General features: G+C 35.4%; 1 protein-coding gene across 4 annotated transcripts; it reads right to left on the reverse strand.

Moving 5' to 3' along the window:
- Positions 1-4,645: 4,645 nt before the first annotated feature.
- LOC126829725 (uncharacterized) lies at positions 4,646-15,582 on the reverse strand. 4 transcript variants are annotated; one of them, XM_050559833.2, is made up of 5 exons: positions 15,182-15,582; positions 14,302-14,348; positions 9,721-9,863; positions 8,605-8,718; positions 4,646-6,397 (listed from the first exon to the last, which is right to left on the reverse strand). In XM_050559833.2, exons 3-5 carry the CDS (start codon positions 9,858-9,860, stop codon positions 4,672-4,674), a joined length of 1,980 nt encoding a protein of 659 aa, XP_050415790.2. In that variant the 5' UTR covers positions 9,861-9,863; positions 14,302-14,348; positions 15,182-15,582; the 3' UTR covers positions 4,646-4,671. The 4 variants fall into 4 exon arrangements, with proteins under 4 accessions (XP_050415790.2, XP_050415789.2, XP_055959002.1 ...); XM_050559832.2 differs by lacking the exon at positions 14,302-14,348; XM_056103027.1 differs by lacking the exons at positions 14,302-14,348; positions 15,182-15,582 and adding an exon at positions 14,665-14,782.
- Positions 15,583-21,008: the final 5,426 nt, after the last annotated feature.

The following is a 21,008-nucleotide window of genomic DNA, read 5'->3' on the forward strand; positions in this document are numbered from 1 at the left end:
TGTTTTCAATTGCGATTTAAAACTCGATAAAGAGGTAGAACTTCTGAGAGTAAGTGGGAGCTTATTCCACAGTTTAGGGGCCTGCACTGTAAACGATCGTTCACCGTAAGTTTTCAGTCTAGCTGTTTTACAGACAAGTGAATAATGGTCACTTGAGGACCTCAATGTACGAGTAGGGGAATATATATCTAAAAGCGACGATAAATACAACGGTGCCATATGATTTAAACATTTAAAAGTTAAAATAATGACCTTATATTGAATTCTAAAAACAATGGGTAACCAGTGAAGTTGAATTAAAATAGGGGTGATATGATCATTATATTTACTTCTGGTAATGAGTCGAGCTGCGCAATATTTTCTATTTATTATTACTGCATGTATTTTGTTTTATTATGAAAGTCTTTGAATTTTGGCATCTCTTAAGGATCTGGCGACCGTAGACGCCATTTTTAACCGGTGAAATTGGAGAATACTCTGTCTAGAACTTAAAAGTAAACTGTCCTGTCCACAACAAGCAAACGACAGACACGGGAGGTAAAGGAAACCAATAATTGCTAACTACTGCAGAAATGTGAAGGACACAATACATCTGCTATTTTTCATTAATAATTTTACATTGTTCCATCAAATTATACAGTAACCACATTTCTCAACTTTCTTGTCTCCACGGCTTGTGTTTTTTTTATATATATATTTTATACAAAACTGTGCTGCAATTCTTTTCAGAAGACGTGGACATTTCCCCTACTACTATACTATTAACTGCTATATTCTAGTCGAGAATCCAAATCTCTTACCGCTCGACTACTGTTCCCACACCCCTCTCTTATCTCTTTCAGAGCAGGGCATAAAGACTCACGGACCTCTAATCTGTGTAAGCGCGGGGGTATACTCGGGGATATTTCTAGCGGAGTTTTTCAGAACACTTCAAGAAATCTGACCATTGTAAGCCATGACACCACGCCCTGTTCCGCCATTCTTTTAGCGTATTTAGACTTTAACAGGGTTCCAAATATAATTTTAATACACACTATATTGCTACGATAGATGCGTAATGAAGATTTCAAGAAACGGAAGTAAAAGTTGTTATGTGAGACTGTGAGAGGATATCTGACAATTCAAAAATAAATAAATAAAAAAATAAAAATAGAATAATAATTGACTGTCACTGGATAAGAGAATGAATAAAAACAAGGGAATGTGCGGACTATTCATTTTTTCTCGTTTTCTCTAGTGATATTCAATTACTTTTTGGAATTGTCAGATATCCTCTCACAGTCTCACATAACAACTGTTGGTCTTCTAAGGAATTATTAGTGAGCAGAAATTCGCCCATGTATCTGTTATCACTTTAGTCAGTTAGAAGGATAACTCGGTTCTTTCTTTTGCTTTCGCTTCTTGAAATCTTCATTACGCATCTATCGTAGCAATGATCTCTGTGTTAAAATTAAATTAAATTTGGAACGTGTTTGACCATAATTGTCCTTTAACTTGTGTACTAACAATGAGATATTCCAACACCAAATGGGAGATATGATTCTTTTCTAAAGGATACAAAGGTAAAATAACTAAAAGAAATGTTGATTGGAATTTATTATGGTTTGTTTGTTACACGACTTTAAAAAGCTTTAGATGTCCATCAAGCAATAATACCTCTAGAAGAAGATGATGAAGATGTTTCCTATCCTCTCCTAAAAACATTAAGATGTGAGTCATGTTCATTGCATTTGTAATCGCCGAAGAAGTCTGTAGGTCTGAAATCATCACGATTTATTATTCTATTTTTGTGTAAACTTTCGATAAAGAACTGATAGTTCCCGCTGCAGTAATTTAAAAAATAGATCATGAAAAGAGAATATATATTATTGAAAATTTCAGTCAAATTACTTCATTCTGGGCGAATTTATGGTCTTTTGAAGAAAAGTGTAGTCTCGATTGTCATTGCTATATGTTAGGATAATAAAAAAAAAGTCTCGATTATTCATTTTCAATTAAACTATTTACTGCGATCATGTTTAAATCCGTTGAAAATCATAAAAAATCCGATGCTCTAGAGCAGTGGTTTTTAACCTTTTTATGTCACTAGCACACCTTGGAACACGTGAAAAAAAGCGACACACCTGGCTAAATATATATGAAAATTATTTGAATTTTGCAAAATAGAAACACGGTAAGTCAGATGGAATACAACCATAGACAGAGACCAGTCATAGACACATAGAATGACCCAAACTAAGTAAAAAAAACCCCACAGCTATGAACTTATCAGTAGACACCAGTGAATACTCAATTAGTGGGTTTTTTTTTCACATTTTCTTAGTGTGCCTTTCAAAATTTCGCGTCACACTTAGGAAGATCTCGCGGCACACTGGTTGAGAATCACTGCTCTAGATGGTATTATGGGCTTGGCATGTGAATTAATATTTAAAGTTATTTTTCAATCAGAAATTTAGACTAGTTCAATGGTCTGGTAAGACCTGTATTATATCTCTTACCACAACCAATTCCCAGTGAAGCATATTGGACTGAATATGGTCCCGTATTACCTAGAAGTGTTTCGTGTGAATCTGTATCGGGATGTGGTGGTGCATCGTATTTGTCCAGATCTCGGTCCATTGCTGAACATGAAACTGGTGGAGGGAATATAATATCTAAACCTCGAATAGACTCTAAAGGTTTGTTCTGCTATTTCAACGTCTTAATTTTTATCGAAAGATTTCGTATAACAACTAACCTTTGACACCGATTTTGGATACAGTGTTTTTATAGTTACTGACGTGGGTATAGCGTTGTCCGGGGATTTTAATTTGAACAAAGGAATCTTTCTAACTCTTCGGTTAGCAGACGGTTTCATTCAAAGTTACCGTAATATATATTATCTCGGTTTGCAAAGTCTATACCTCGGTTAGGAAACGATTCCAGACAAATTTGCCGTATACCCATACGTCTATCGGGTGTATCTATAAAGCCAGCAAGCAGTGGTACAGGACTACATATACCTGAGATTTCTAAAACTTAAACCCAATCTCTTTTATCGCTGCCGAGTATCATTTATATGAAATCCGTAGTTGATTCTCTTAAGAGATATTCGACTGCAGGGAATTTTAAACAAGGTATAAAATATTTGTTTTATTAGACGCCAACAAATACTGGTAGGTCTGCGTTGGGCTTTATGCTGGTCCCCAAACAACCCATAGCTTTCTTGTCTCCAGTTTTCATCTCGCCCATCTTTAAGAGAAAGCTTGATCTCGCTTTAACCCCATACATCTTAACAAGGCCTTCACGTTTCTTCACTAATTTCGATTGGTCTCTAGACCTCTCAGATTCATCGATTGAAAATATCATCGCGCATACCAAATTGTACATGTATATAATTCAATTCACTAAATGTGTAAATTTCACTATTTTTGATTATCCTTGCACATCTTTTATGAATTGTTTATATTTATAGGAGAGGGGTTCAATAGGTCATAATGGGTCCGTATTCAAAGGTTAATACTTAATTTTTCCACTTAACAATGTGTCCTACCTTAAATCGTTATTCAAAGTCTGTATTTTTCGTATCCTTGGCTATGACTATGTGAAAACTTAACTGCACACTTAACGTACGAAATACCGGCAAACGCCAAAAATCAAGAATTTCTAACTAATGGAATACCCTGCGAAGAATCACGAATTTCTAACGGCGACGGCAAATTATGTCCCCTGCCGCTACTCTATTAAAATCTTAGTTGTCACTGCTAGGAATTGTTTGTCGAATTTTTATATACGAACATGATAAATGGTCGGAACAAAAAAAAATCCTTGACCATCTCGGTGATAGTAACCATATACAATATTATTATTACGGCACTTTACAAAGCTGATGATGAAAAAAAAAATTAAGGTCAGTTACGCTCTGTGACATTGTCTTTGTTTCAATCTCAAATCCCATACTTTTAATATCGCCCTTACGGTCCGGCTGCAACATGGTCATTATGATCTCACTTAGTCTCCCATAGGTCACATAAAGTTAAGTGGATATTTCTCACTTAAACTGGCATTTGAATACCACTAAAAGACTAAACATTTACCCTTAACTTACAGGAAGTTACGTATTTAGGTGAAATCTACCAATTTAGACTTAAAGGATAATTATGGGAGATTAGATGAAGAGTTGTCAGTTTTCGCTATAATAGTTAAACAATTAGATAACGTAAATATGATATGTTGGAAATTTCAGCTAAATTGCTCCACTCTAAACCGAGATATTAGCTTTTGAATTTTAGGCTAACCGCGGTCATCATTACTAAAGTCGGTACGATAAAAAGCAATGTCTCGATTATCCATTTTTACGTTTAATTAGTTTTCAAAAAATGTATTACAATCCGCTAAATATCACAGGCTAGCGATGGCATCGATGGTTCATTATGGTCTGAAGTATCTGAAGTATTAATGTCTTATAATTAACAATTTAGATAACATTAGGTGCCTAAAGAAAGACTTACAATAGGGGCAGATTTAGCTCTTGCATAATACTTAAGATTTCCTTTGAATATAACGGGCCCAGTTCTCCAGTGCATTCTATTATGAATAAAATATTATTTATAAAAAAAATTATAATGTTTTGACGCCCCCCGCGCCATGCATTAAGAATAAAACATTATAACGTGACCAAAGACTTTATTATTAGAATTTTTCCCAGCATGATAAATATTTTTCACAGTAAAATTTAGAACACATAGCATCATTTTCACATGAGGCCAGTTTTAACGGATGAAAGAAGACATCTGATTGTTTATATCTGTCTCTGTAATATTTTCTGTCAGCATGCCAGAGATAAACTCCAGGAAGTCTGTAGATGTCCTTATTTAGAACCAATCCGTTAATAACAGTGGGTATCGCGATCTCAAAATAAACAACCCACTTGTCAAAGAATTCCATGAAGAAGTTGTAGTCGTCTGCTAATTTGGCTGGGATAAAATGAATATCGGAAGCCTGATAAAATGCACGTTCAGGACCACCGCTATTTACGGCTAATGTATTTAAGAACGTTTTGATTTTAGGAGTAATTTCTTGCTGCTTTTGAAGCTCATTGAAGGTAAATTTAAGTTTTCTGACACCACGGTGGCCAGTTTTCCATGGCCACCAGTCGGGATCCGTCCAAACGTCCTTCACTTTATCTTGGCTGAGTTTCCCAATCAACATGTCTTTCTGGAACCAAGGTTTATCTAACGGGAGTGGAGATAAATTCCAAATATTAAACATAACGTCGTCACCCAAGTGAAGGTAACCATCCACATCGTAGTTTAGAGTTCTGGCGTTCTGGATACACTGATTTCCGGATTGACCGTTACCGAAGTTAACATCGAGAAAGGAGATCTCTTTGTTTTTAAGAGTTTTGTAAGTCTGTGAGAAATCAGTCAGATTGTGAGCACAGTATAATATTTGATGGAAATGAGGGCGATATAAAGTTTCTAGGTGGTCAATAACACGGTAAAATCCTTTCTTATTGAAAACAATTATTAGTAAAATATTACTAAAAACACGAGGGTGGTTTCCTTTTGGCACGGCGTTACATATTGATTTGGTCTTAGAACACAACCCACCAAAGACCTCTGTTAATTTAGCCTTCTTGACATTTCCCCTGGAAGGCCAGAATAACATATTGTGTAAAAAAATAATTTTTATGTTCTGTGTTTTTCTCTCGGGTTCGGAATATCCACTGGATAATAATTCTTGTATCCATCTTGTAACCATGGAAACGTCATCGTCAGTAAATACGGCTTTGTCTTTTAAAAATTCACTCAAATCCATCATGCACGTGAAAAACGTTGCATTTTGGTCACACTTCCAGTTGTGTAGGACGTCCCTAATTTCTCCCAATGCATGTCCGTGTTCACCTTCACTGGTCCCCAGAATTTCAGTGGAAGGAGGAGCATGAAACACTATATAGTCTTCGAGTTCCCTCAGTAACCTCCCCGTCCACATGGACCAGACAGCTGAGTTTATTTGAAGCGGAATCAAAGCCCAGAAAGCTTTATATGAATACAAGGTGTTATGCTGAGTAAAAGGGTAAAGTGGGGAGATACGGACCGCCACGGGAGGAGCACGACAGTCCATAAAATTCGATAGTTCAGGGTCGGCATGGAAAACCGTTTGAATGGATGGCGTTTCATATTTTCCCATAATGTAACTGCGTTTAAAATCAGCAGGATAGTTGAAACCTCTGGCTATGAAATGAAATCCCACATCATTTTTATTTGGTCCTGTATAAACTAAACTTTTTGACTGCTGTCCGAAATTGAATTTCATCAAGGTTTGACGTAGATGTTGATTTGATGAAGGGAGGTAAATCCACGAAGCACCTTGTTCAATGGACATTTTAATACCGTCAATCAAGGATCTCACAGACCTGCAGAAATAAAAAAAAAGTTTTCAATATCTTAATATAAAATGGAGATGTGGGCGATCATAAGAAACTACTGTGGTGCATTCAGGGGCGAGATTGGGTCGGCTTTAGATCGTGTCCCGTCCGCTCTGATCGTCAAAGTGAAATGATACCCAAACCTATAGCATCTGAGAGAGAGAGAGAGAGAGAGATGGGGTTTAACGTCCACTCGACATAAATTAGGCCATTTCGGGACTAACACATGGTTCAATTATATTTCCATAATTCGCTTGCGTGTAGGGGTCTTTAGCAGTGGGAGGAAACTGGAGGACCCGGAGTAAACCCACGAGGTTGGACAGGCGACCCTACTCCTTGTCACGTACAACCGGGGAGTCGAAACCACGCCAGTTGACTCAATGACAGACTTGACTTTATGATAAAGCGCGCATGTGCTAACCATTCGCCCCCCCCATAGCATATGTATCACTAGTAAATGACCGGCGCTCTATACAACACAATGCAATACAGCAACAAAATGCAATACGGCAACACAATGCAATACAGTACACAAATACAACACAATATACCATACACTACAATACAAAATACAATATACAGTACAAATGAAGAGGCCATACGCCATGCAGTGTGCTGTGAGGTAAATTTTGCCTATTGACAGCGGTGTTTTAATTCGCCCACTCTTCACGGAATTCAAGCAATCCCGGTCTTCTTTACAAGCATACCAACAAGTACAACGTTTTGTCGCCCATCGAACAACTAGACGAATTTTACCTTGTCAGACCCCGTCGAACTAATCCGCTTTCTAAGCGACAGGGGAGGGTAGGGGGCTGGAAAATTCGAGCAACTTCTCGATTAACACCGACATCGAACACAGTGCCATTCACTGACAGGACAAGACATCAAGACGCGTTATTCTTTTTTCAATTTCTTATTATTACAGACATGTTTGCTTAGGTCGTGTGGTAAACACAACCAACTCGCGAAACAGACAATCTTCGTCGTCTGGGGCACGTTGCGTATACGTTTTGATCAAAAGTAATAACGTTGAATGAATAGTACTTTACATATTTGTCACCCAAAGATAACGATTTGTCACCGAGCTCGGTTGGTTTTAAACAAATATTTAGACATAAAGTTACAGATCATGTTACATAATGTACCTGGCCTACATTTTCACAAGTTAAAGCCTACATAGACAATATGAAGGATATGAGTCAGGTCGGGTAATTGTGATTTGGAGAGGGAGAGAGAGAGAGAGAGAGAGATCCCTTGGACTGGCAACTCGAAACCGTACCACATGACTCAGTGACAGACCTTTTAATCTAATGCACACGCGTTCAACAATTCGGTCACCCCTACCCCACCCGAATTGGACAGTGTTTACTTTAAAATAAGGCAGATCTCAAGAACTTTGCATATTTTCTTTCTCTCCATTATATAAAAGTTTAATTAAAACAAATAAACTTCTTGTATTTAACCATTTAAATATGAACGTAATATAATAAATATCCTGTATCTAACTCATCGCGTTATATGAACATAATAAAGATATATCGTAATGATAATCTTGATAATAACTCACCGCGTTATAGAGAATCTCCTACCAGTCTTTTTTTATATAAAAAAAAAAATCAACACAAGTTGATAAAGTAACAAAAAACGAGGCTCTGCCGAGTTTTTTTTTTACTTTATCAACGAGTGTTGATATTTTTGATATCAAAAAAGACGAGTAGGAGATTTTATTTATCACCCAATCCCTTCTTACATGCACAAATATATAAATATAATTATTTGCTGTAGATTTCACTTTTACTGAACATTACGGCGTAGTGATATATCATTTTTTGACAGCAATTCAACCATTGCAAAGTCCTTTATATTGACCCAGTGTTTCCATCAAGGTCAATTGAATAACAATAGTTCATTTTTAATAAAAAAAAGAGTTACTTTTAATAAGATATGAACTGTTTTTTGAAAATAAAAAAAAGTAGTTCCTTTTCAACTGACCAATAAAATTCATGTAAAGCGATATCTCCTAAGAAGATATCGCAGTAGATTATGAAATATATCACACAAGCGATATCTACTGTAGAATGTATTATTGGGTGATAAAATGTAATAATAATCTTGAATGCATGTATAATAACTTACCGTTTATATGAACATAACAAAGATATAATGTAATAATAATCTTGTATGTAATAGCTTACCGTGTTATATGAACGTAATAAACATCTTGTATATTTTGTATATCATGTATTGAATTATCAGATATAATTTCATTGTTTAAAATATATAAACTACCAGCCTGTTTTCTATATCGCCTGAAATTACACAAAAAACAGCTTTACAGTGGATGATGCCCCCTGTGTACAAATAGAATAATGCCTGATGATGTTGCTGGTCCACTTAAGTCATGAAATATGAGCTTTTTGTCGATTAGAATTAAAGTCTCGATGCGTCATTTAGTTGAATCCCTTGAAACCTGCAATATTGTGATAGATGGATGTCAAATAGAAACATCAGCCCGAAAATGGTTCAGTTCCATTCAGTATGTACAAATAATTAAATGTGGCATTGAAATTTCATTGATCCTCGCCAGGTAATAGGCCTAACACCATTTTGTGGTCTACGAAAATTTAATGATAGATCTGATTTAAATCCGATTGAACCCAAGATGGGACGTTATCTAGCGTTGGTATTTGAATTTTATTTGCTTAATTAAAAGTTAAATAATCAATCAGGGTACATATTAGGGTGGATTAAGCCCTGAGAATTTTGATACTTTAGAGAAATATGTCAATGGCGCATCGTTACTTTCAATAAAATAATGCTGGCCCATTTAGCAGCGACGAACGATGATAGAAAGAACTGCATAATATTTTGCACGAATATTTTACTTTAGTTTGTGTGTGTGGGGGGGGGGGGGTAGTTTTACAAACAAAGGTGTAAAATACTGTTAGCTATCTGAGGAATATTACCAGAAAGAGTAAGCAAAAATAATAGAACCCATTCAAAACTAAAAGGAAAAACTCATTGTTGTGGACTAAAATAAATGAAATAAAATGGGGTTTAACGTCCTACTGTTCTACTCCTAAACTGGGCTAATGAAGAAGGGCATACGCCATACAGTGTGCTATGAGGGACATTTGGCCCGGGCAGCGGCGCTACGGCCTACTCTTATATCGAATTCCAACTGCCAAGGGATCTTTTACGTGCACGCCAATGTGTACACGGGACCTCGGTTTTTCGTCCCATCCGAAGGACTAAAATATCATTTATAGATAGAGGGAGAACATTTACAGCAGTGAATATTTAATTCTTACCTGTGTAAAGGGTTATGTTGAATTTCTGGCGGTGTCTGGTTGTTGAGTGATGGTCTGTAATTGATTGTGATGTAAATCAACATGAAACATGTTACAATAAATATGACATACAGGTGATTGTTTCGTCTGAATAAACCCATTATCTGCAATAATAAATAGATATCAAATATAACTAGTGGAATATTAACCATTGAATATAGATTATGAAATATAAACCGTGAAATATAAACCGGAGGATGTAGATCATGTAATAAAGGTTATGTACTGTAGATCATGAAATATGGACCCTGGAATATAAATAATGAAATATGTAATGGCCTCATGTTTTCTATCATCCCGGGTTCTTTCGTCTTCCGATTATTTCCCGAGAAACTTTAAAATAGCGGGTCTATATTACTTCGGTTAATGGCCAGTGTCAAGTACTGGCCATAGAAATACAAAACAAAAGATTTTATGGAATCGTACCAAGCTCGTATCAACAAGCATTCTCAGTGAATATGCATCTTCAGTGAGCATCATAATTAAACTGTACATAGGTGTGTGGTTTAACGCGGGCAAATTGTTTAACATGTGCGCTTTAAATCATACGTCGGACTGCTTGTGTATTACACCTAGCTTACATGATTAGAAATTAAAAATATTTTTATTAGTTGAATCTAAATCACTTTATATACACTCATATAACATTTTCGTCTATTTTAAGGTTCCAAAGAATAGAGCTAAACCTAAGCATAATAGTGATTACTCATTAAATGTTGTGTAAATTTTATTTTTAAGAAGCTGACCAATTTATAAAATTAGAATTAAATTTACAAATTTACAAAATTAAATTTACAAATTTACAAAATTAAATTTACAAATTTACAAAATTAAATTTACAAATTTACAAAATTAAATTTACAAATTTACAAAATTAAATTTACAAATTTACAAAATTAAATTTACAAATTTACAAAATTAAATTTACAAATTTACAAAATTAAATTTACAAATTTACAAAATTAGAATTAAATTTACAAAATTAGAATTAAATTTACAAAATTAGAATTAAATTTACAAAATTAGAATTAAATTTACAAAAATTATAGATTATTTTACAAAAAAATAAAAATTATTTTACAAAAAAATAAAAATTATTTTATAAAAAAATAAAAAATTTTTTACAAAAAAATAAAAATTATTTTACAAAAAAATAAAAATTATTTCACAAAAAATAAAAATTATTTCACAAAAAAATAAAAATTATTTCACAAAAAATAAAAATTATTTCACAAAAAATAAAAATTATTTTGTTTTATAAAAATAAAAATTATTTTGTTTTATAAAAATAAAAATTATTTTGTTTTATAAAAATAAAAATTATTTTGTTTTATAAAAATAAAAATTATTTTGTTTTATGAAAATAAAAATTATTTTGTTTTATAAAAATAAAAATTATTTTGTTTTATAAAAATAAAAATTATTTTGTTTTATAAAAATAAAAATTATTTTACAAAATTAAAATTAAAAATAGGAAATAAAAAATACAAAATTAAAATTTATTCTACAAAATCAAAAATCAAAAATAAAAATTATTTTTCAAAATTAAAAATAGAAATTATTTTTCAAAATTAAAAATAGAGAAATTATTTTTCAAAATTAAAAATAGAAATTATTTTTCAAAATTAAAAATAGAAATTATTTTTCAAAATTAAAAATTGAAAAAAAAAAGTACATAATAGCCTGTATGACACAAAAACGTGAAAAGTATGTTTACTTTCACCAAGCTTCGTTGAGCTTTAAAAGGAATTTATTTAGTTCGTTCTGCACGACTACCAATCTTTTCTTACCTTGCCAGTTATATAAAATATTAAAAGCATAATATTATATAAAAACGTGAAAAGCATGTATAGTCTGCTACTAAGCTTCAATGAGCTAGAAGAAATTTATATACGTGTAGTTCTGGCTGCAGGGCCGGCCGTCTTTGGCTACTTGCATCTTTGTAGGACATATTGTGTGAATTATGAAAGTAAAGCAAAGAATGTAAAAGACTCTTTAAATGCAACAAATTGCCATGTTTTTTCCTGGCAAATATGCTGTCGGTAATAGGGCGTGAACATTGGGAAACAGACACTCTATGCTTTAGAAGCAACCAAGCAGACCTTTAATGAAATTGATTGGAAATGCGTGAATCATATCTAACTTGATATCTACCTGAACCATAAACTCACACGTAAATTAAAATATGGTCTCATACGGGTGGAGACGTATTTTGTGTCACTCCATTTCTTTTCAATGTCTTTTTGTTAGTTTATTTTACCGGTCAAATTTACATGGTTGGGTTATTTAGTGTGTTTACATATTGTAAAGAAATGGGTGTGTTTTGTAATGTTTAAAGTAACTTCATCGTAACCTTATTCCTTTTACAATAAATATATAGGTGTTATTTACTATTCAAAAAAAGTAGGGGATATTTGATTTTGGGGGCATAATACTAAAATATGCAAATGACTACGAAAAAAGTCACTATAGAACCTAACAGAAGAAACATTTCCAGTTACATGTGACGCCCAAACGCACCAATAGCTACCGCATGGAATGCAGGTGATGCTTGGGATCATCATGGGGATCCAACCCAAGATTTGCACGACTCTGACTTTGAATGTTACAGTCATTGTGGCATTGAATTCCAGGGTGGAAACATCAGTTTAATTGTTTTAGTGACCAGAAAACAAATTTTGATATGCGTCGGCTTACCCAAAATGAAAGGTTACGTGCCCTTGGCATGCTACAGATCGGCACAACACAGGCGGTTGTGGCGCGGACGATGAATGTTTCTCAGTCTGTCAAAAGCAGGCTATGGTCCAGATACCGTGATACACAATCTGTACAGGACAGACCACGCTCAGGTCAACCAAGGGCGACAACTCAAGCCCAGGATCGATTTATCCGTACCTTGGCCTTGAGAAATCGTGTCATCACAGCAAATCAGATCAGCGCTCGTCTTCAAACAGACACTGGTGTGAGAGTGAGTGGCCAGGCGATTCGGAATCGACTGCATAGGGGTCACCTTCGCGCCCGACGTCCTTGCGTGATCCCTTGTTTGAGAGATCATCACATTCAGGCAAGACGTCGTTGGTGTAGGGGTCGTCAACACTGGGATAATCGACGCTGGAGCAATGTGATGTTTTCAGATGAGTCAAGGTTCACTGTTGATTTTTTGGACAGACGTAGGAGGGTGTGGCGTCGTCGAAACGAGCGCTTCCAAGACGTTAACGTCATCAGACATGATCGATTTGGGGGTGGTTCTGTTATGGTGTGGGGAGGCATCACTGTTGCTGGAAGAACGGCTTTACATGTTGTTGCAGGGCGTGTTACAGGCCAGTACTACCGGGACAACATCTTGGCAGTCCATGTTGTGCCGTTCGCACGACGTCATGGCCGCCGTTTCATCTTCCAGGATGACAACGCAAGATGTCACAGGGCCAGCATCGTTACAGGTTACCTCCAACAACAGAACATCACCACATTACCTTGGCCAGCACTGAGTCCCGACCTCTCCCCCATCGAGCATGTCTGGGACATGCTTGGACAGAGGTTACGTCAACGTCAACAACGTCCTGCCAATGTCCAAGAACTTGCTGCTGCGTTGCAACAGGAATGGGACAATCTGGACCAAAATGACCTTAGACGTCTCATTAGGAGTATGCCACGTCGGATCAATGCTTGTTTGGCAAACAGAGGAGGATTTACCCGTTACTGACTTGGTTGTGATGCTGTGGTAACTTTGCTGTTTGACCCCGGGTATCATTTTACCCTTATAATGGTCAGTCTGTGCCTTACTTAGTCTAACGATCATTTGGAATAAATCGATGAATGTGAACTTCATTTCATTTTGTCATTTGTTTCTTCGTCAGTTTCATTAGGTGACTTTAATAACACTTAAAAATCAAATATCCCCTACTTTTTTTGAATAGTATATTATATATTTGATGCCGCATGTAACGCTGAAATTGACAATCTAAGATTATGTTTATGAAACATTCGTTAACACTGTTTATCCGTGGAACGTCGGGCGACTATGAAATTGAACGGGGATTAACGTTCTATTTTCATGGATCCAGCATATAGTGTGCTATATGAGTAAAATCCTGGATAAAGACCAGAGAACCATCGTCGAACCATTGCAGTAATTGTTATTCCATAAGCTTTTAGTGTGATTTAATGCCCACAGAACTCAAACCTTCGTTTAACTGCAAATCTGGTGCATCGAGCAGATAGTCAACCCTTCCTGGACAAAGGGTGTGAAAGGTCGTGTGTGAATCGAAGGATTATGAAATGAAATTCGGTTTAATGTCCTACTGTTCTGCAATGACTTGACTAATGAAGAAGGGTACATGTATATGCCATACAGAGTGCTATGAGAGAAGGTTTGCCCGGGCAGCGGCACTATACGACTCTGACAAGGGGAACCACGCCAGAAAATCCCGATGCACTTTCTCGACCAACACCCGAATGGAACAGGGGACCTCGTGTTACCGAGCCAACGCCTTACTCAATGAGCCGCCGCGGCTCCCTGAGCTGCTAAACAAAACTACTAACCTCGTCGTTATGGCTGTATAAATCGAATCCTATGTCTTTCCCTATCACTAAATAAAAAATATATACTTCTACCAGTCGTAATATCCAAGCATCAAGTTTTACAATTTATCTCTCCATTAAATAGTAAATTCCAATAATTCAATAGGTATGTCGATATCCTAGATTCTACATCAATATTCGGGACGCAGTAGTTAAGTATTCATTGAAGGGACAGCTAGCTCGAAGAGTGCATGGGCAAGGTTACGTTTTCGGCACGGCTTAGCTCAAATAAAGAAACTATTTATAACACCCTGTAGTTAATGAACCGTAGGCGAAGTCCCTGGATCATTTTCTTTTTTTTTATAAAAGAAGGATTTTAATTACCAAAGTCAAAGTAAGATGACAGCTAGATTAGTCTGTAAAATACTCGTAACGCATGAGAAGTAATAAAGACAAAATAATTCTTCACTGATGAAAACTTAAGGGTAGCTAATGTGACACCATTTTGTTGCAAACTAGTCTCGACACCACCATCATACGTCATTCTGCACACAGAGAACTATCTATTTTGAGAATTGATCTCTGTCCTGAATGTCCACCATGTATAAAAAATTTATATATATTTTGTAACGCTATTCTACTCCGTTTCACATCTGTCATGCACACGACGATTAATTAAACATTTTCAATTTTATTAAATGGAAGCGGAATAAATACTTCTCAAACTTCTCGGAGTATACTTAAGTTTTTCGACTAAGATCGTCGATTTAGGACTCAAAATGTTAATCAACTAGCTTAGTGCTGTTCTCAAGGGGTTTAACTCCACTCGACACAACCCAGGTCATTTAGGGACTAATGGTGATACTGTTTCGGTCCAGTTGACAAACAAAACTATATTTACCTTATCGTTGTGGCTGCATACAACGAATCCTATTTCTCTCCCATATACATCTATCAGAAATAATATCCAATCATCAAACGTTACAATTTATCTCTCCATTCAATAGTACGATCAGATAATTCAACAGGTATGTTGATATCCTAGATTCTACGTCGATATTCGGGATGCTGATTGAAGGGACGACTTCCGTCTGTCTCTCCTCAAGGATTTCTTTCCTGTCTTGATTTCAGCAGTATACTCTTAACAATCCAATCTATTGATTAACCTATTTCACACGATAACCCCACCTCCTTACGTTTTAGTAGAATAGTAGCTGATGATTTATCATCTGCTTCCACAGTTGTGATATCGCAGAGCAGATTACCTGTCGTTATTATCAGCTAGCTCACTGGAGGGTGACCTGTTTTATACACCTGTTATTGTTCGGGTTATTCTATTCACATCATTGTCATACCTTGGTGTAATTGGTGGGTTAAAGGCAAACTGCGGTGTAATAGATTATTGATACTTGCTATCTGTTATCTGTTTAATCTGAGATAATCTAATTATCACCATTAATTAGGCAATATTGTCAAGCCGTATCCAAGCGGTTGGCAATTAGTTAATTAATCTGAAGCAGTTTTATTTGCGTGGATTATAATTAACCCTGTTGTTCTCTCCTTCAGACGTTTAAGTTTGTGCTTCATTATTAAATGAATTAATTACTCATTTAATTTAGTCCAAGATATATCAGCCAGTGTGGATTACTTGACCACTGACACATCCAAACAAACCGTAATGACAGATTTTGACTTCATTAATTAGGTAAGATTAGATAAATAAGTGACAGCTCTCGCTATCATAGTTAAAAAAAATAGATAATGAAAACAGAATATGCTGAAATTTAAGTCAAATTGCTTCACTCTAAACCAACATATTAGAAATTCAATTTTAGGGTAGCCTCGATCTTCATTACCAAGGTTCAAAGTTTTTTATTCTTTGAGTCATACGACTCATCTGATACAAAATATGCAAATATTTACAAGATTATTTACAATATACAAATTATAACATTTGTACACTGTAGAGAGATGAACAATGTGGGTTAAATAAAGCCGATTATTTAATGCTCTTTTTGCAAAAGCTAAATATAAAAGGTTGGTACGATAATTAACAAAGTCTCGATTATCCAGTTTTACATTAAATTATCCATCACAAAATGGCATCGAAAGTTGATTTTGGTCTGGATAAGTTAATGTCTAATTAATAAAATAGATAACATTTGAGGCCTAAACAAAGACCCACAATAGGCAGATTTAGCGCTTGCATAATCATGTTTAAGACATAGTCTGGTTTGCCCAGTATCGTTTCTACGATAATAAACAATCTGCGCTTCATATTCAAACACGCATAACCACGCTCTGAATAAAGTAATTTGAGTGCAACAATATTTATTTAACATATAATTACATTATATACAATATTGTATTCTTTAAAGGACAATATTGGTGTCAGTCATTATTACATATGTGATAGAACTGGTTAAATACATTCCAAATATAATTTTAACACAGAGATCATTGCTACGGGAGACGTGTAACAAGCACGTGAAGAAACGGGAAGTGACGCCAAACATGACAAACACGAGTTGTCCTTCTATATAACAGACTGAAGTAACTAGCGGTAACAGACAAACGATCGAATTTCATTTCACTGATAATTCCGTTGAAGTTGAAAAGTTATTATATGGGACGGTGAGAGGGTATCTCACAAATCAAAAATAGAATTGGCTGTCACTAGATAAGGGACACGAGAAAAAGTAGAAAAATCCCGTGCATTCCCCCGTTTTTATTCATTCTGTTCTTAATAAAAACATGGTAATGCACGGACTTTTTCTAATCTGTTCGTTATCTTTTATCTACTGACAGCCAATTCTTTTTTTGAATTGTCAGATATCCTCTCATCGTCAGATATAACAACTTTTCATCTTCAACGGAATTATCAGTGAAATGAAATTCGATCGTTTGTCTGTTACCGCTCTTTACTTGGGTCAGTTATATAGAAGGACAACTCAGGTTTGTCATGTTTGACGTCACTTCCCGTTCTTCACGTGCTTGTTACACATCTCCCGTAGCAATGATCTCTGTGTTAAAATTATATTTGGGATGTATTTAACGAGCCCTATCACATATTTTATAATGACTGACACCAATATTGTCCTTTAAGTGGTATTTAGTAACTGGGCAGATAAATAAACTATAATCATACTTATGGAAAACAGCTACGTTTTTAAGAGTATTTTCTCAACGTTTTCAAGCTAATACAGTTTATAGTGTATTACCTTGAAAACGTTGAGAGAATACTCTTCGAAACGTCGCCTAAATAAATCAGTAGCTGTTTTCCATAAGTATGTTTATAGTTCATTTATATACAATATTGGGAAACAAGCTATAAAGCTTATATTAATCCGTCTCCAAAATAATAAAACAAAATAAAATAAAAATGACATGTCTAAATTGCATGAAAATTATAATATCACGCTCGGCAGAGAGAGAGAGAGTGTGTGTGTGTGTGCGGTGGGGGGTGGGGGTGTAGTAGCCCACCCCCCCATAATTTGTCCGAAAGTACTCTTTTCTCCGGGTTATTGCGCATAAGTTATTATGCCGTTAGATACAACGAGGTCTGATTTTAGCATAGAAGTGTCACTTCTAGAACGTAGACTTTCAGAACAAAACCCTATTAAGCTCTATACTGATCCCTGGATTGGAGGCTAGCGATGACAGCGAGAGTTGATTATGGTCTGGATAAGTTAATTATGTCTAATTGATAATTTAGATAACATTTCAGATCTAAAGAAAGACCTGTAATAGGCAGATTTAGTTCTTGCATAATGTATGTTTAAAGTAGCTAAATCGCTAATATTTGGGGACCTGGAAATTGACACAAATGGGTCGCAACGCATATAATAATGTAATATGAATGTATATAAACTGATTTACATTCAATCTTTTCTGTTTTTACTGTAACTTCTAATCAGTTATGTTCGGCGGAATACGCCAGAAGTCTCAATTGAATGATAATCTTTAGCGTCTGGTTATGTATAAATATTGTCGTTGCGACATTGTTTTCAAATTTATAGACAAGGAATAGAGAAAAATTATGGCATTATATTGTATTAATTAATATCTTTGGTAAGTTATTAGATTCACATATATGTACTTAAATCAAGTTAGCGAATGAGTGGCATATTGTTACATAAAAAGAGTTATAATTTGGTAAACCTTAGCTCGTTCTGTGGGAATAAGAATATCATGTATTACATGTGATAGGAAATTTACGATTGCATCATTTGGCTTGTTTAACCAATCTCTATACTTATCACATCATATTTGACCAATTAGATAATTGAAGGTCCGAAATCCAAAGCTACAAAACTACCATACTTGTGAGAGTTCGTCAGAATTCTGGAAGGGAAAAGATGTAGCAATTTCTATAAGCAGACTCGCCCAGCGAGTCTGGCTGGATGAGGTTTGAGAGAATGACGTTATTCTATTATGCAATGTACTATATGTTAGCAGCTATATGATATATAAAATGTAAAAACGAACTGTTGCGTTGTTATTCCTGGTAAGACAAATGTTTTAACTGAGAAAACAGTAAGAAGTAAATACACAACGTGAAAGGGAAGCAAAGACAACAAGTGAAAATACATGTACTAGACGGCCACAAGGCTACTAAGATATGTAGTAAGAAAAGATGCATGGGTCATACGTAGGATGTGGCGACCGGAATCAATTGCCCGCTCTCCACGTCCGACAAAAGACCCATGGTGCTACAGTTATTCCAGTCTACACCGATGGTATTTATTGCGCATGCTTTCCAAATAAGAATATTACGTCACCATTTGACATGACCTGTGGAATATGTCTAACCTCGTTCTTTGAGCCCCTTGTTGCAAATGGCACTGAAACGCATTATGGTACACGATTCGTGTAGCAATGGTAAAATGTATATTTTGTCTTGAATACTGGATACCAGAAACCCGTCTTTTCCCTGTAAGATCACAAGACCAATGTTGATTTGAATTGACAAATAATTCGTGTTTTTAATGTTGAAGATTTTTGATGATATCGAGTTAGAGACTTAGCTACTTTAAAGTTATTTTTCAATCAGAAATTTAGACTAGTTCAATTCCGGTAACATAAAGTATCTGGTAAGATCTGTATTATATCTCTTACCAAAACCAATTCCCAGTGAAGCATATTGGATTGAATATGGACCCGTATTACCTAGAAGTGTTTGTTGTGAATCTGTATCGGGATGTTGTGCATCGTCTTTGCCCGGATCTCGGCCCATTGCTGAATATGAAACTGGTGGAGGGAATATAATATCTAAACCTCGAATGGACTCTAAAGGTTTGTTCTGCTATTTCAACGTCTTAATTTTTATCGAAAGATTTCGTATCCAACTAACATTTGACACCAACAGTGTTTTTATAGTTACTGACCTATGGAGCGGAATTTCCCTCATAATTCTAATTCCTAAGCTAGTAATGCGTATGCTAATATGCTTACTTCTATGCATGTAACTTCTTACTAACACATGTTAAATTGGCTATTTAAATATGTAAAAATGCTAATTTATATAACTTATTTTTTAATTATGGCAGTTAGAATTTGTATGTTGTTCTATTTCCATTATTACTCTTAATTTAGTGTAGTCAGTTTAACTTCGTTAACATTTGGACATTTGACAAATGTTTCGTGGTAAAGGCGCCATAAAAAAGCTCATTTTGGTAATAGACGGCGCTGTTTACAATTGTATAGTGGCTTATTGGGAACATGTAAAATCGCGCCCTTTCCACAACCCGACAGACATGACGATATTTTTCTGTCAAAAATAATAAAATATTTTACGTACTAAAGCAAAGTATTTTAGATATTTTATTTGATAAATAAATAGGCCATTTTAACGCGCATTTTCACAAATAATGCACTATCGATTGTTTTGACGTATTTGTTTTCTAAAAGAATTATATATAGCAAGAACTCATTACGTCATGCATGAAAGTGAATAAATAAATATAATTCGGTAATGCTTAGTTTAGCTTATCTCTTCGCTTCAAAATTATGAAATATTTTATGCACACGAGTAGAGTATTTTTGATATCTTTGAAGTTATCTATATCGGGCCAGGCTTCCAAATCATCGGGAGGCGCGGTGTCTCGGTGAGTAAGTCACTGGCTCGGTAACCAGGAGGTTTCGGGTTCCCTCCCGGAGTTGGAAGAGAAAGTTCTTCAGGTTTTCCGGCGTGCTTTCCACCTGTCAGTGCCTGACAAGGAAAGTCTTAATGGGACGAAAACCCAATGGCGTGCACCAAGAGTAGGTCATAGCGTCCCTGTCTGTATCAAATCCCCTGACATTGCACACTTCGTGGGGTATGCCCGTCTTCATTAGCAATGTGGGTGCATAACAGCAGGACGTTAAACTTTATTCCAGATCACCGGTTTCCAAATCTTTGGGGATTGGGCGAATAATTCATCGCCCTTATTGATCTCATTCTATAGTTTGGTGTCATAATTAAACGAATCTAAAATTGGTATAGTTCTACATTGTTTACATCCTCTCAAAGTCCCATATTATACTCCCGTTGAGGAGTTCCGGCTGCGGGGTAATTGTCACCACCCTTCCTTCTTATATTTTAATGTTTCCATGCCTATAAATTTTGAACCAATAAATTTATACCAATGATACTTGACAGGACTGTAAAGGTACATAACCTTAAAATTGATTAGTCAACATAGGGTAGTATAGATACATAGGTTTATTCCCACGAAGGCGCAGTTATT

The sequence above is a fragment of the Patella vulgata genome, chromosome 8 (assembly GCF_932274485.2).
Source record: "Patella vulgata chromosome 8, xgPatVulg1.2, whole genome shotgun sequence".
In the NCBI taxonomy this organism is placed as follows: Eukaryota; Metazoa; Mollusca; class Gastropoda; family Patellidae; genus Patella; species Patella vulgata.

Bases quoted from the DNA above. Each gene is read 5' to 3' on its own strand.
- LOC126829725 (XM_050559832.2), bottom strand. From the start codon at position 9,860: ATGGGTTTATTCAGACGAAACAATCACCTGTATGTCATATTTATTGTA. The intron at 8,719-9,720 runs GTAAGAATTAAA...GTGTAATTTCAG, and splicing joins CAACATAACCCTTTACACAG to GCGATATAGAAAACAGGCTG. The intron at 6,398-8,604 runs GTAAGCTATTAC...TTATTTCTGCAG, and splicing joins TATTACGTTCATATAACACG to GTCTGTGAGATCCTTGATTG.